At 43.5% G+C, this 15,081-nt stretch overlaps 1 protein-coding gene across 2 annotated transcripts in view; it reads left to right on the top strand.

Annotated features, from left to right (window-relative positions):
* CACNA1S (calcium voltage-gated channel subunit alpha1 S) overlaps positions 1–15,081 on the top strand; it is a 223,094-nt gene that overhangs the window by 120,953 nt on the left and 87,060 nt on the right. For both annotated transcript variants that reach the window (XM_077481482.1, XM_077481483.1), the window contains exon 17: positions 6,433–6,502. In XM_077481482.1, the coding sequence (XP_077337608.1) occupies positions 6,433–6,502 (70 nt within the window). The remainder of the gene's footprint in view (positions 1–6,432; positions 6,503–15,081) is intronic.

Genomic DNA, 15,081 nt, shown 5'->3' on the forward strand with positions numbered 1-15,081 from the left:
AGTGAGATTTTCGTGTAATGCATTACGAAGTGGAATATAATTATATTGGAACAGTGTTTTACATGAATTTGATAATTGAATACCCAAATATTTAATTGTACTTTCAGTCCATGTATAAGGGAATTTTAATTTAAGATGTTTAGTAGTATTTTCATCTATCCCCAAGTTCAAAATACAAGATTTATTTGCGTTAAGCCTGTAATAAGAAACTTTGCTGAACATATTTAGTGTTTCCTGAATTTCCGGTAAGGATTTCACAGGATCAGTAATCATAAGAACAACATCATCTGCAAAAAGGTTGATTTTATGTTCTTGTTCAGCAATGGCAACTCCTATAATTTTTTTGTTGGACCTAATACTCTCAGCTAGGGGTTCAATAACAAGGTTAAAAATTAAGGGGGATAAGGGGCATCCTTGTCGTGTACCATTTGTTATTGGGAATGGAGGTGATAAAGAATCCATAGTATACACTAGAGCCGAGGGGACAGAGTACAGGGCTAATATTGCTTTGTTGATTTGACCTGTTAAGCCAAATTTAGTCAGAACTGATGACAGGTATCCCCAATGAACTCTATCAAACGCTTTTTCAGCGTCAAGCGACAGAAACAGGGATGTCGATTTGGTGAGTTCTACATGGTGTATTATATTTATCATTCTTCTAGTAGCATCCGATGCTTGTCTTCCTTTGGTGAAACCCGATTGATCTCTATGGATAAGAGAGGGTAACAAACTATCTAGTCTTTTGGCTATAAGTTTCGCATAAATTTTAACATCTAAATTGAGTAAGGAAATTGGTCTAAAATTTTTAGGTGAAGATGGTTCCTTATCTGGTTTTGGAAGAGCATTCAGCATTTCATTGTGAAATGATGAAGAATTGGCTGCTAAATTATAAATGTCACATAGTATAGGTGCTAGAGTACTTTGAATTTTTTTTAAATATTCCCCTGTAAAGCCATCTGGACCAGGTGATTTCAAGTTAGGAAGAATACGGATAGTTTGTAGAATTTCAGGGATAGTAAAGGGAGAATTGAGAAATTCTAATTGTTGTGGGGAAATAGATAGAAGTTTGACACTCTCCAAAAAGGTGTCAATCTCCTCCTGAGAAGGTTGATGGGTATCACCATCGTTCTTAATGTTATTTAAATCATTATAATATGAGCTAAATGCTTCAGCTATTGAAGAAGGCTTAAGCAATTTTTCATTAGTGTGAGGATGGTAGAGGAATGGAATTTTAGTCTTAGATCGATAACCTTTAATGCGTAATGCCATTGTTTTCCCTGCTTTGTTCCCTGTTGCATAAGTGGTAGCTCTGAATTTTTTATAGGATTTCTCATGTGTCTCTAGAAGTAGGGTTCTTAATTCATTATGTAACTGGAAAATTTGTGTTTTAATGAAAGGAGAAGGATCTTTTTTATTGTGTTCCTCAGCTTTGGCTATCTTCTCTTTCTTTTAGCTTTAGAACCTAATTGCATAAACACCCCTCTCATAACAGCTTTATGAGCATTCCATAATGTCATTGGGTCAGATATAGACGTCGAATTAATTGAAAAGAATTCAGTAAGGTGTTGTTGGAGTGTTGTGGAGTAGTTTTCATTTTGGAGAATATAGTTATTAGCTCTCCATATATATGAATTCGGTTGGGATGATGTGGTTGTCATAGACATGCTAATGGGAGCATGATCTGACCACGTGGCCCTATGTATATGGGAGGATAAAATCTTGTCAAGCAGCCATTTATCTGTCAAGAATAAGTCAATTCTGGAGTAGGTATTGTGCCGTGGTGACAAATATGTGTAATCCCTTTCATTAGCATGTCCACATCTCCACACATCAAATAAGTAGTTCAAAGTTATGAACTTATCAAGGGAAGCATAGCGTTTGGACTTAGCAGAAGAATCCATATCATTGTTTGGAATCAAATAGAAATCGCCACATATCAGGAGGTGTCCTTTTTGAACTTTCTTCGCCTCCTCTATAGTTTTTTTAATGAAATGCATTTTCCTCATATTCGGAGCATAAATAGATACAAGGGTGTATTGAATATTGTTAATGGTACAAATCAAAAAAATATAGCGACCTTCAGGGTCAGTGATACAATTATCTAATTGAAATGTAATAGTATCTCTAATGGCTATTAACACCCCTCTTTGTTTTTTGGAGAATTTTGTTTGAAAAATATGAGGAAAATGTTTATGTTGACATTTGGGAGATGCATCTTTAGCAAAATGTGTCTCTTGAACACATAATATGTCACAATTAAAAGATAAGGCAGACCTCCACATAGAGTTTCGTTTCGCTGGGTGATTCAGTCCCCTTGCATTTAGGGACAATATTTTGAAAAACATATTAATATATATCAAAATTAGATGTTACTATAAATCTATATATTCATAAAAGAATATTCTCTAGTTTCTAAAATGCTTAAACTAAATATCTAAGTATTTGTTATATGATCAGTTCACAGTTACTATTAAATCATGCACACAACAATGTAGATTTTTTTTTTCAAACCTATGAAAAAAACGAGTTATTACTCTATTAGTAGTTATTTGGCAATATATATTGCAAGAGGGAAAAAAAAAAAAAAAAGGGAGAGAAGATAAAAAAAAAAGGGAGAGAAGATAAAAAAAAAATAAAAGAGTAAAGAAAAAAATATTTTCCAAGAGTCAGCAGTAATCCACTCAAAGGAATGCTAACCAAGATAGGGGGGTGAAGTTCAAGTAGTAAGGTATTGAGCATCAAACCAGGCCGTATATGTCAGTAATGCATTTAACAGGCAGGAGTAGTTCATTTGTATTTAATTCTATTTTGTTCACGTTTTTGTCCAAAGTGGAACAAATTAGGTTTTTCCTTCAAGGCAGGGGTGTTATGTGGAAGATCAACTATAATACCCCATGTTTGGAGTAATTGCATGCCATCTTCAATGGTAGATATAGCAAAATGTTTCCCGTTGTAAGTGGTCAAGATAGTGGCTGAATGTCTCCATTTGTATGCGATCTTATGATTAGATAATGCCTTTGTTACAGTTTTGAGCTGTCTTCTCATTTGCAGTGTAAATTGCGAGAGATCGGCAAATAATTGTATATCTGAGTATGGTGGTGGCAGAGTAGTTAGCTCCCTTGCTTTGGAGAGAATTTGCTCTTTAGCTTGATAAAAATGAATTCGCAGAATAACATCTCTGGGAATTGATTCTTCTAGATGTTTTGGTTTGGGAATTCTATGAATACAATCGATTGTAAGTTCAATCTGCGATAATTCTGGCAATAATGTAGAAAATAGTGTATTTGCATAGTTACGTAAGTCCATAGGTAGAACTGACTCTGGTATTCCTCTCATTTTAATGTTGTTTCGACGTGAGTGGTCCTCGAGATCTGCCAATTTCATCTTGACCCACATGGAATCATCTTTTTGTTCTGTACATGCATCCACTAGCTCATTCGATGTTTCAGTGCATTCCTCCATTTTGTTTTCATTGTCTACCATCCATATGTTTCATATCAAGAGAGAATTTATGAATCATGGAGGATAGATTAAATATAATAGATGATTGTAATGACACAAGCATTTCTTTCATTGTGGTATCTAGTACTGGCTGACCTGATGTTGGGAAAGCAGCTATAGATGTCTGTAATGAGGACATAGCATTATCACTATGCAGAGCTGTGTTCACAGTATCAGCTGCTTGACAAGATGAATCCAGCTTCATCCGCGATTTTGCGGGTCCCTGAGATGTTGGGGATAGTTGAGAGGAGCCATTAGAATATGAGGAAGATAATTTCTCATCCATTTCAGGTGGATGGCTATCAGAAAGGTTTGTGTGAGTTTTATTATTTTTCCTCACAGATCCGGCGGCGCCATCTTGGATTTTAGTCAGCTCACTGCTCTGTTTAAATGTAAATGATGACAGCTTTTTTGGTCCCCTTTTTTGTCCTCTTTTGCGTGACATTATTGCCCCTACTGTCCCAGGAGTACTGCAGAGTATTTAGGTATGTTTTTAGAGGAGAATACCTGCCTGTTTTTTGCTGTTAAACGGCTGGCTGTGGAGAGCTCTAGGCTTAAGCAGCCGTCTTCTTCAGCGCGCAAGCCACGCCCCCATGTGGACAGATTTTTACACCTGTGCTGTGGATCTCTGCAGCTCCTCCAAAGTTACCATGCTTCTCTGATTAATGCTCTCCTTAGTTTATGTGAACGGACATGTCTTGGAAGGGTATGGAGTTGTGCCATACTCTCCATTTTTGGATGATGGATTGAACAGTGCTCTGTGAGATGTTCAAAGCTTCGGATTTTGTATAACCTAACCCTTTATTAAACTTCTCTACAACTTTATCCCTGATCTGTCTGGTGTGTTCCTTGGCCTTCATGATGCTGTTTGTTCACTAATGCCCTGTACACACGACCGGACTTTCCAGCAGACTAGGTTCGATGGACTTCCGACGGACTTTCCAAACGAACTGACTTACCCACACATGACCGGACTTTCCGGCAGACTAGGTCCACCCGTCTTCCTGACAGAGTTCCGACAGACTTCCAAATGAATAGACTTGCCCACACACGGACTAAAGTCCATTCATTTTGAACGTGATAAGTTACGTCTGGACTAGAAAAGGAAGTCAATCTCGCCGCTTTTATCGGCGAGATTGACACCTTGCGAGCCCCGTCACCTGGTATGGATTTTAAGGGGAAGCCCCTACGCTGCGTCCACAGCATTACAGCAGGAGAGAGTGTTGTGTCAACATCAGAAGAACAGAAGAAGGAAGAAGAAGAAGACAACGATGGAGAAAACCAGGCTACCGCTAGCAAAAGAGCTGCAAAAGTGCAGAAGATAGTGGAGGAGTCCGGGAGAAGAGGCCAGAAAGCGCAGAGAAGTTGGAAGAGACCCCCGAAGGCGTAAGACAACCCCCAGAGCTGCCTAATAAACTACTTTGAAAACCTGTCTAGTATGTTTTTTTATTGACTTTCTTTCCCTCAGGTGAATGGGTAGGGGTACGATGTACCACATACTTATTCACATAGGGTGGGGGGGCCGGGATCTGGGGGCCCCCTTACTAAAGAGGGCTCCCAGATTCCGATAAGCCCCCCGCCCGCAGACCCCGACAAACAATGGCCAGAGTTGTCGGGAAGAGGCCCTTGTCCTCATCAACTTGGGGACAAGGTGCTTTGGGGTGAGGGTCCCAGGGGTCCTATTGCAGCGAGCACAAGATGTACAGTACCCTGCAGCCGAGAACCAACGTGATAGGATCGCGCTGGAAGCATTCTCGGGGGCCCTGTGCCCCTAATAGACACAGAGTTACTTAGACATTGGAGGTGCATGGGGAGCTGAAGCAAGGGTTTTCCAACCTCTCTAAGGGATTCTGGGTTCCACCAGCCCCCCGCCCAAAGTGATTCCCATCACAGGTATGAATACTTTTTAAAGGCACTGTATACCAGGCAGGTAGGTAGTAGGACTCTCCTGCAATCCTTTGCTTGTGTCAGTTGTACATATTAAGGAATCTTAATTGTATTTCTGTTGATTGTTGATGAGAAAAATAAACAGATGGATTTGTTCCTGCCCCTAATCCTTCCTTTGATCAATGCTTGGACCACAGACCTTCATCTCTGTGCTATATGTTTTCTGCTGCACCACGGGCATTGTTTTATCCTCTTAGTTTTTTCCATAAAATTAGCAGAAATTTGTGCTTAAAGTAAAACTATAGGCAGCACTTGTTTTCTTAATTTTGGATAGAGTAAGGGAGGGTTATAGCCCCTGATCATTTATTTTTTGCCATCCCTGTCCATTGTGGAGATTTGCTGCTCCATAGCCAACAGGAAGGAGTGTGACCTTGACAGGAAGGGATGGTTGATATTTAACTTGGGGGTACATGATATTACCTAACTACATCACTGTATATGAGTGTAGTTAAAACATATTAATTAAACTTAACCAGGGTCAGGGCTAGCACCCGTGGCTGAAGCCTCTCCTGCCTCTGTGTCAGCTTGGTCCTAATTTCAGTTGCTGGAAAGCAGAAAAAAACTGTATGTAGGTGTGCCTGTTTGAAGCATAATTAAACCTTTGAACAAAAATATAATATATTGTAGTTTACCATTCCTTAGATGTTGTGGCTGTGTTAGTGTTCTTGTTTTTCAGGCTAAGAATATTCCCAGCAAGTACAGAAAATATTTGTCAAAAATGCCAGTGTCCTTGTCGCTTCCTGTAAGCTGACTTGCATTGCGCCAGCCGTTCTTTGCACTTCACCCTGTAGCAAAAAAAAAACAGAATAGATGCACTAAATAATTCTGGTGCATACTTGGCCTTAAGCAATTTGAGTTACAACTGGAAAATAATAACCAACAACAGATTAATAAATATATTGATAGACATTGTGTTTCTATTTGAAAAAAAAATTAAATTAGGGCCCTATGTCAATATTCATATCCTTTTCTCTCTTCTTACAGCTAAAGATAGATGAATTTGAGTCTAATGTCAATGAAATAAAGGATCCTTATCCCTCTGCAGATTTCCCAGGTAAGACAGAAGCTGGATTCTTTTTTCTGTATTCTAATACACATAAAAATGTGTGATGTTATTCAACTTAAGAGAATATGTACAATAATATACACACTTTACTTATGTATTTATTACTTTATTTATAATGTATGCATGTTATATTAATGTTATATCAGACAGGGCTTAGCACATGGTTAGGCCTCCATTTATATTTTTATGATGCAAAAATATCACTTAAGAGGTACTATAAAACAGAAAAGCACCTAGATGTTGATAGGATACATACCAGAATAATGTTGTGCCATCCACTGGGAGCCACGCATTCCCTGCTAAAACTCTTCCAGTGGGTCTGTTAGTTCTTCTGCACATATGAGCAAAAATACTATTTATTCCTATGTAAATGCCATCTATCATAAAGCATACCTCCCAACTGTCCCTGATTTTGAGGGACTGTCCCTGATTTGGAGAAATGTCCCTCTGTCCCTCATTCCTGCCCATTTGTCCTTCATTTTGGTCTGATCTATATAGATGTATATAAAATGCACTTTTTATCTATCAAAACGTGTTTTCCAGTGCTAAACCTTTCATTGGATTTCTAAACTGCTGCATTTGTTGATTCCAAAAGCCAATATAAAGGAATTGTAGTGGTAAAGAAACACTTGTGGGTTTAACCAATCTTATTTTTTTTTTTGCACAATTCTCCTTTAAGAGGGTGTGGCAAGGGGTGTGTCCTATGCATGCATACTTTTGCTGATAGGTGTCCCTCATTCCCATCTCAGAAAGTTGGGAGGTATGCATAAAGTACATAATGATGGGCCTCAGGAGGATACAGAAGTAAGGGTCCAGGTAGAGCTTGGAGTGATGGTTGCATGACTGCCCTTGTAATGGACACACAGCGTGGATTTAGCAGGAGTTTAAAGAGGAAGTAAACCCTGATGAGTTTACTTCCTCTTTCATTCCCTGCAAAGGCAAAGCATAATGGACTACTATGCATCGCATAGTAGTCCATTATGTGTCACTTACCTGACACAGGAGCCAGCGAAGTCACCGCTGTCCCCTGTAGTCCGGCGCATCCATCTTCTCGGTGGGGTCTCACAGCTCTGCCGCTGTCATTCGGCGAAGCCGCGATGACGTCACTGCCGTGCATGCGCACAGGAGCCGACACGCGCGGCAGCTCCGTCGTTGGGCGCATGCGCCGTAGACAGCGGTGCCTGTCTTCGGGCAAATATCTCCTAAACCGTATAGGTTTAGGAGATATTTCTTAGACCTACAGGTAAGCCTTAATCTAGGCTTACCTGTAGGTCAAAGTGTGTTGTAAGGGTTTACAACCACTTTAAATAGGTGACAAAAGGTGGTGTCTGACCACTGGCTGTGTTGTATGGCAGAGGCTTATGAACCAAGCTTGTGGCTAGACAGACTTACAAATTACATAGTTACATTACATAGTTACATAGTCTGGTTGAAAAAAGACACAAGTCCATTTAGTTCAACCAATAAAAGGGTCCACAGTTGATCCAGAGGAAGGCACAAAAATCCAGCAAAGCATAATTCAATTTGCTCCAGCAGGGGAAAATATTCCTTCCTGAACCCTGGATCAACCTGACCTGTAAATGTTAGTATCCAGTTATATTATGTACATTTAGGAAAGAATCCAGGCCTTTTTTAAAGCAATTAGGGATGAGCTCGTTGTTCGAGTCCAATGCACGTTCGACTTGAACACCGAGTGTTCGCCCGTTCTGCGAAGCCAGAACTTTGTGGGACGTTCGCAACATATTCGTGTGGCGCTCACAGCCCACAATGCACTGCGTCATTGCATGCATGCATGCACTGTGACCCGCATGCTTGGCCAATCACAGCGCCGGCAGCGAGGAGAGCCATAATTGGACACAGGCAGGATGCCTGTGGCCAATTATAGCTCAGGGGGTTTAGTACACACCCCACACTATATAAGGCCACCTGCGTGGCGGCCTTGTGTAGTGTGTTGCGGCGTTCATAGAGAGAAGGATGCAGGGACAGTCTTTACATTTCTTGTGAACCTACCGCAGTTACAGTCTGTGTATTGTGCCCCCTGCACTGTGTACACCTGAAGCTACCCCAATTGCTGGTGTTGTTCTGGTCCTATACCACAGGCAGCTGCAGCAGTTACAGTCAGTGTATTGTGCCCCCTGCACAGTATACACCTGAAGCTACCCCCAATTGCTGGTGTTGTTCTGGTCCTATACCACAGGCAGCTGCAGCAGTTACAGTCAGTGTATTGTGCCCCCTGCACAGTATACACCTGAAGCTACCCCCAATTGTTGGTGTTGTTCTAGTCCTATACCACAGGCAGCTGCAGCAGTTACAGTCGGTGTATATTGCCACATGCACAGTGTACACCTGAAGCTACCCCAAGTGCTGGTGTTGTTCTAGTCTTATACCACAGGCAGCTGCAGCAGTTTCAGTCAGTGTATTGTGCCACCTGCACAGTGTACACCTGAAGCTACCCCAATTGCTGGTGTTGTTCTAGTCCTATACTACAGGCAGCTGCAGCAGTTACAGTCGGTGTATTGTGCCCCCTGCACAGTGTTTACCTGAAGCTACCCCAATTACTAGGGTTGTTCTGGTGCTATACCACAGGCAGCTGCAGCAGTTACAGTCGGTGTATTGTGCCCCCTGTATGGTGTTTACCTGAAGCTACCCCAATTACTGGTGTTGTTCTGGTATTATACCACAGGCAGCTGCAGCAGTTACAGTAGGTATATTGTGTCCCCTGCACAGTGTACACCTGAAGCTACTCCAATTGCTTGTGTTCTTCAGATCCTATACCACAGGCAGGCAGCTGCAGTAATTACAGTCGGTGTACTGTGTCATCTGCTCAGTGTGCACCTAAAGCTACCCCAATTGCTGGTGTCCTCATCTCCCTGCAGGCCATTAGTATGTCTGGAAGGCCGACAAGGAGAGCCAGACAGTCACGAGCCAATAAAAGAGGGCAAGCAGGCTCTGTGTCTAGAGGCAACAGTGCTGGCCGTGGACGCAGTGCATTGTCATCAGCACGTGGCCATTGGATATGCTTGTCCTTATTTTCGGCAGCTGGACGTGTTGAGCCGCAACATGCCAAAGACTTGGTAGCGTGGATGACCAAGCCCTCCTCAGCCTCCTCATCCTCTCTCACCTAGGCTTAGGGTACTGGCAAAGCAGCTGCCAATGCGTTCTCTTCCTTTGTCTCAATGGCATCAGTTACTCCTTCCCTGGACCCACCATGTCCTCCTGAGGAGTCCCCCGAACTGTTTGAGCACGGTGTTGGGTACATGCTCCAGGAGGATTCCCAGCGTTTTGAAGGCTCTGATGATGATACCCAGCTAGAGGAAGGCAGTAGCGTGAGCCCAGAAAGAGGGGATGCTCAAGAAGGACAGCAATCTGGCAGTCATGTTCCACCAGCTGCAGCATACTGCCAGGTTTGCTCCAGTGATGAAGAGGGAGGGGATGATGAGGTCACTGACTCCACGTGGGAGGAGGAGGAGGAGGAGGAAGAAGAAGCACATCTCCAACGAGGCAGGATGCCCTCCAGGGGCCAGTTTAAGGGCAGCACACCGACTGAATCACACCGCAGAGCTCTGCCTGTGCAGGGCTCTGCCTCTGCGCATTATTCCAAAATTTCTTTGGGGTGGGCCTTTTTTGAGACGAGTGCATCAGATCGCACTGCTGCTATTTGCAACATATGTCTCAAGCATATCTTGCGTGGCCAAAACATCAGCTGCTTGGGCACCACATGCTTGAACAGACATATGTTGACCTGCCATGCAGTTCATTGGCAAGCGTACCTTGACCCACACCAAAGAACAAAGTGGACCTCTCCTTGCACCTCATCAGCTGGGATCTCCAAGCCCACTATACCTCCAGTCCTCTCTGAAACCTGCACTGAGAGGAATGAAGGTGTAGCATTAGGTGGGTCACAGCCAAGTACTCGGTAGCAGTACACCGACGTCCAATTGTACCAGGCAAATTTCCCTGCCCCAGCTGCTGGATCATCGAAAGAAGTTCACTCCCAGCCATCCACATGCCTAGCGGTTGAATGCAAGCTTGGCTAAATTGCTAGCACTTCAACTGCTGCCTTTTCAGTTGGTAGACTCGGCCCCCTTCCGTGAGTTTGTGCAATGTGTGGTTCCTCAGTGGCAGGTTCCCAAACGCCACTTTTTCTCACAGAATGCGATTCCAGCTCTCTACTGGCATGTGGAAGGCAATGTCCATGCCTCGCTGGACAGGGCGGTCAGTGGTAAGGTGCATATTACCGCTGACTCATGGTCCAGCAGGCATGGACAGGGACATTACCTATCTTTCACGGCGCATTGGGTCACTCTTCTGGCAGTTGGGAAGGATGCAGGACAAGGTTCAGTAGTGTTGGAGGTTGTTCCACCACCACGCCTCCAAAATGCTACTACTGGCTGTAAAACACCTCTCTCCTCCCCCCCTCCTCTTCTTCTTCCTCCATGGTCTCTTCCTGTGCTTTGTCCTCAGAACCAGCGGTGCTCCGTAGGCATTCAAGGGGCTACGCAAGTACGCAGGTAAAAAGATGCCATGCCGTGCTTGCGCTGGTGTGCTTGGGGGACAGTAGCCACACTGGGGCAGATATTCTGTCAGCTCTACAGGGGCAGGCTGAGAAGTGGTTGAAGCCACGCCAGGTTAACTGGTCCCCTAAAACTGAACTGCATATTTTAGATAAGGTCTTACTAATGATTTGTACAGGGGTAAAATAAAATCTCTCTCTCTCTCTAGAGTCTATACCTCTCTTAATACAAGAGAGGATTTTGCTTGCTTTGGAAACCGCAGCTTGGCATTGCATGCCATTATTAAACTTATGATTTACCAAAACGCCCAGATCCATCTCCACCAGGGCCACACTGGCCTACCAGGATACCGGGGAATTTCCTGGCAGGCTTTCAGCCCTGGGGCTGCTTTGATCTGTGGCTGCAGCGCTCCTGCCTCCTCCTCTTCTTTGTCACACACAGCGGGAGCTGGGTCTGTGTGTTGTCGGCGGTGCTGTTACAAGGTCCCACCCCCCTAGACCGGCTGGTGTGATAGAAGATTGACTCTGTGTTCCGCCTATCACACGAGCTGGTCTAGGGGGGGGCGAGACCTTGTTACAGTGCCTCCAACACACAGACCCAGCTCTGTGACACACAGCAGGAGTTATCAGCTGTGTATGTGATCAAAAGCAGGCTATGGTGAGTCTGCATTCATAGGCACAGTGGGATCACATTGATGGGCACATTGAGGCTGCGATTTTGGGCAGTCAGGCTGTGATTATGGGCACATTGAGACTGCATTGATGGGCACATTGAGGCAGCGATTATGGGCACAGTGAGGCTGCATTTATGGGCACAGTGAGGCAGCGATTATGGGCACAGTGAGGCTGCGATTATGGGCACATTGAGGCTGCGATTTTGGGCACAGTGAGGCTGTGATTATGGGCACATTGAGGCTGCATTGATGGGCACAGTGAGGCTGTGATTATGGGCACAGTGAGGCTGCATTGATGGGCACAGTGAGGCTGTGATTATGGGCACATTGAGTCTGAATTGATGAGGACAGTGAGGCTGCGATTTTGGGCAGTCAGGCTGCGATTATGGGCACATTGAGGCTGCATTGATGGCACAGTGAGGCTGAGATTATGGGCACAGTGAGGCTGCGATTATGGGCACAGTGAGGCTGCATTGATGGGCACAGTGAGGCTGAGATTATGGGCACAGTGAGGCTGCGCTGTTGGGCAAAGTGAGGCCACATTAATGGGCACAGTGAGGCCGCATTGATGGGCACAGTGAGGTTGCATTGATGGGCACTGGTGAGACTGCATTGAGACTGCATTAAACCTCATTTGCCACATAGCTGCCCAATTAAACAGTGCATTGGGGTTTGCTTGTTGTCATCTGCAAAGACTGAACTAGTACTTTTAATCCCAGACCCTATATCATTTATAAATATAGTAAAAAAATAAGGGTCCCAATTGTGTGTATACAAATGATAAAGAAATCACACAAATATATAAATTGACGTATAACCCCCCCCCGATACACCATAGTGTATATAGTCCCCTAAAGTCTATATATTGGATTATTATTGTACAAATATAAAAAAGTTCACTCATTGAAATAAACCAAATCTGTGAGTATTAATTAGGCACTCAGTGACAGCTCTTCATATGATGTGCAGTAATGTGTATCCACCACCTTTTAAGATGTAGGCTTACCAGTATTCAGAGCATATACCCCAGTTACAGGTAATGTAGTTATCCAATTGGTATGTCTCCCCTGTTGTGAAAATGACGGATCCCACATCCTCCTATCAGGGATGATCCACTGTCGTACGGTCTCTCCTACAGTGCTGTCTGATCATTCACACTGCGCTCGATCCGGTGGGTGGATGACATAGAAACGGACGAAGACATCCAGGACTCTACATATGTTCCATGTTGTCATCTGCAAAGACTGAACTAGTACTTTTAATCCCAGACCCTATATCATTTATAAATATAGTAAAAAAATAAGGGTCCCAATTGTGTGTATACAAATGATAAAGAAATCACACAAATATATAAATTAACGTATAACCCCCCCCCCCCCCCCCCCCGATACACCATAGTGTATATAGTCCCCGAAAGTCTATATATTGGATTATTATTGTACAAATATAAAAAAGTTCACTCATTGAAATAAACCAAATCTGTGAGTATTAATTAGGCACTCAGTGACAGCTCTTCATATGATGTGCAGTAATGTGTATCCACCACCTTTTAAGATGTAGGCTTACCAGTATTCAGAGCATATACCCCAGTTACAGGTAATGTAGTTATCCAATTGGTATGTCTCCCCTGTTGTGAAAATGACGGATCCCACATCCTCCTATCAGGGATGATCCACTGTCGTACGGTCTCTCCTACAGTGCTGTCTGATCATCCACACTGCGCTCGATCCGGTGGGTGGATGACAGAGAAACGGACGAAGACATCCAGGACTCTACATATGTTCCATAGGCCAAAAGTTGGCAATCAGCCCCTGCCAGGGGCTCTGGAGGGCCACATTGACCTTCCCCACCTTTGTGATCATGGAAAATCTTAGACTGTTTTCCCCTATCCATCACTGTTTTTCCACCACCGGCTCTATGGGCCACTTGACTGGACTTGCCCCCTAGGCCTAAGGCTGCCAGCCCTCACCTGCTCTAAGATGATGTTTTTGTACCATTCTTTATTCATGGCTGTGTTGTTAGGCAAAATTGTTAGTGAGCCCACTCCCTTAGCTGAGAAGTAACCCCATGCATGAATGGTTTCAGGATGCTTTACTGTTGGCATGATACAAGACTGATCGTAGCACTCAACTTTTCTTCTGCGAACAAGGGATTTTCCGGATGCTCCAAACAATCGCAAAGGGGATTCATCAGGGAAAATTACTTTATCCTAGTCCTCAGCAGTCCAGACCCTGTACCTTTTGCAGAATATCAGTGTGTCCCTGATGCTTTTCCTGGAGAGAAGTGGCTTCTTTGTTGCCCTTCTTGACAAAAGGCCATCCTCCAAAAGTCTTTGCCTCACGTGCAGATGCACTCACACCTGCCTTCTGCCATTCCTGAGCAAGCTCTGCACTGGTGGTGCCAAGATACCACAGCTGAATCAACTGTAGGAGACAGTCGTGGTGCTTGCTGGATTTTCTTGGGTGCCCTGAAGCCTTCTTCACAACAATTGGACCTCACTCCTTGAAGTTCTTGATGATCCGATAAATGGTTGATTTAGGTGCAATCTTAGTAGCAGCAATATCCCTGCATGTGAATCCCTTTTTGCGCAATGCAATGATGACTGCACATGTTTCCTTGCAGGTAACCATGGTTAACAGAGGAAGAATAATGATTTCAAGCACCACCCTACTTTTAAAGCTTTCGGTCTGTTATTCTAACTCAATCAGCATTACAGAGTGATTTCCAGCCTTGTCCTCGTCAACACTGACACCTGTGTTAACGAGAAAACCATTGGCATGATGTCAGCTGGTCCTTTTGTGGCAGGGCTGAAACGGCGAGCACAATGGCCGCCAGCACCCACGATCACTCGTGGCAGAGCGAGAACCGGGATCTGTGTGTGCGCAAAAAATAAAAACCAACGAGGTGATCAAATACCACCAAAAGAAAGATCTATTTGTGGGGAAAAAAATATATACATTTTTGTTTGGGTACAACATCGCAGGACCGGGCAATTGTCAGTTAAAGTGATGCAGTGCTGTAAATTCTTCCAGGGCTGAAGTGGTTAAAGAGTTCCTAAAAATTAGAAACGATGGCTTTGAAATGACTGAGCTCAATTTCTTAAGGATTTGTGGGTGGATGCCATCCGGTCCATGTGCTTTATTCACCTTTATTCTGTCTGAATATTTCTGGACCATATCCATTTCGAGCCATTGTAGATAATTTGGGCTGTGTCAATACCATCCTCATTATGGACATGAGCTCCTCAAAAATGCTGTGGCAGATTAGATAATTCACATATGTGTATTTTAGCTGTTTGGATGGCGATCAACTTAAATGTGAAAAAAATCAACATATAGTTAATTTTTTTGTCATATTGATGTTGCATTCCACTTCTTTTT

Source organism: Lithobates pipiens, unplaced genomic scaffold (assembly GCF_037356315.1).
Source record: "Lithobates pipiens isolate NorthernLeopardFrog02 unplaced genomic scaffold, aLitPip1_a1.2 Scaffold_16, whole genome shotgun sequence".
Taxonomy (NCBI): domain Eukaryota; kingdom Metazoa; phylum Chordata; class Amphibia; order Anura; family Ranidae; genus Lithobates; species Lithobates pipiens.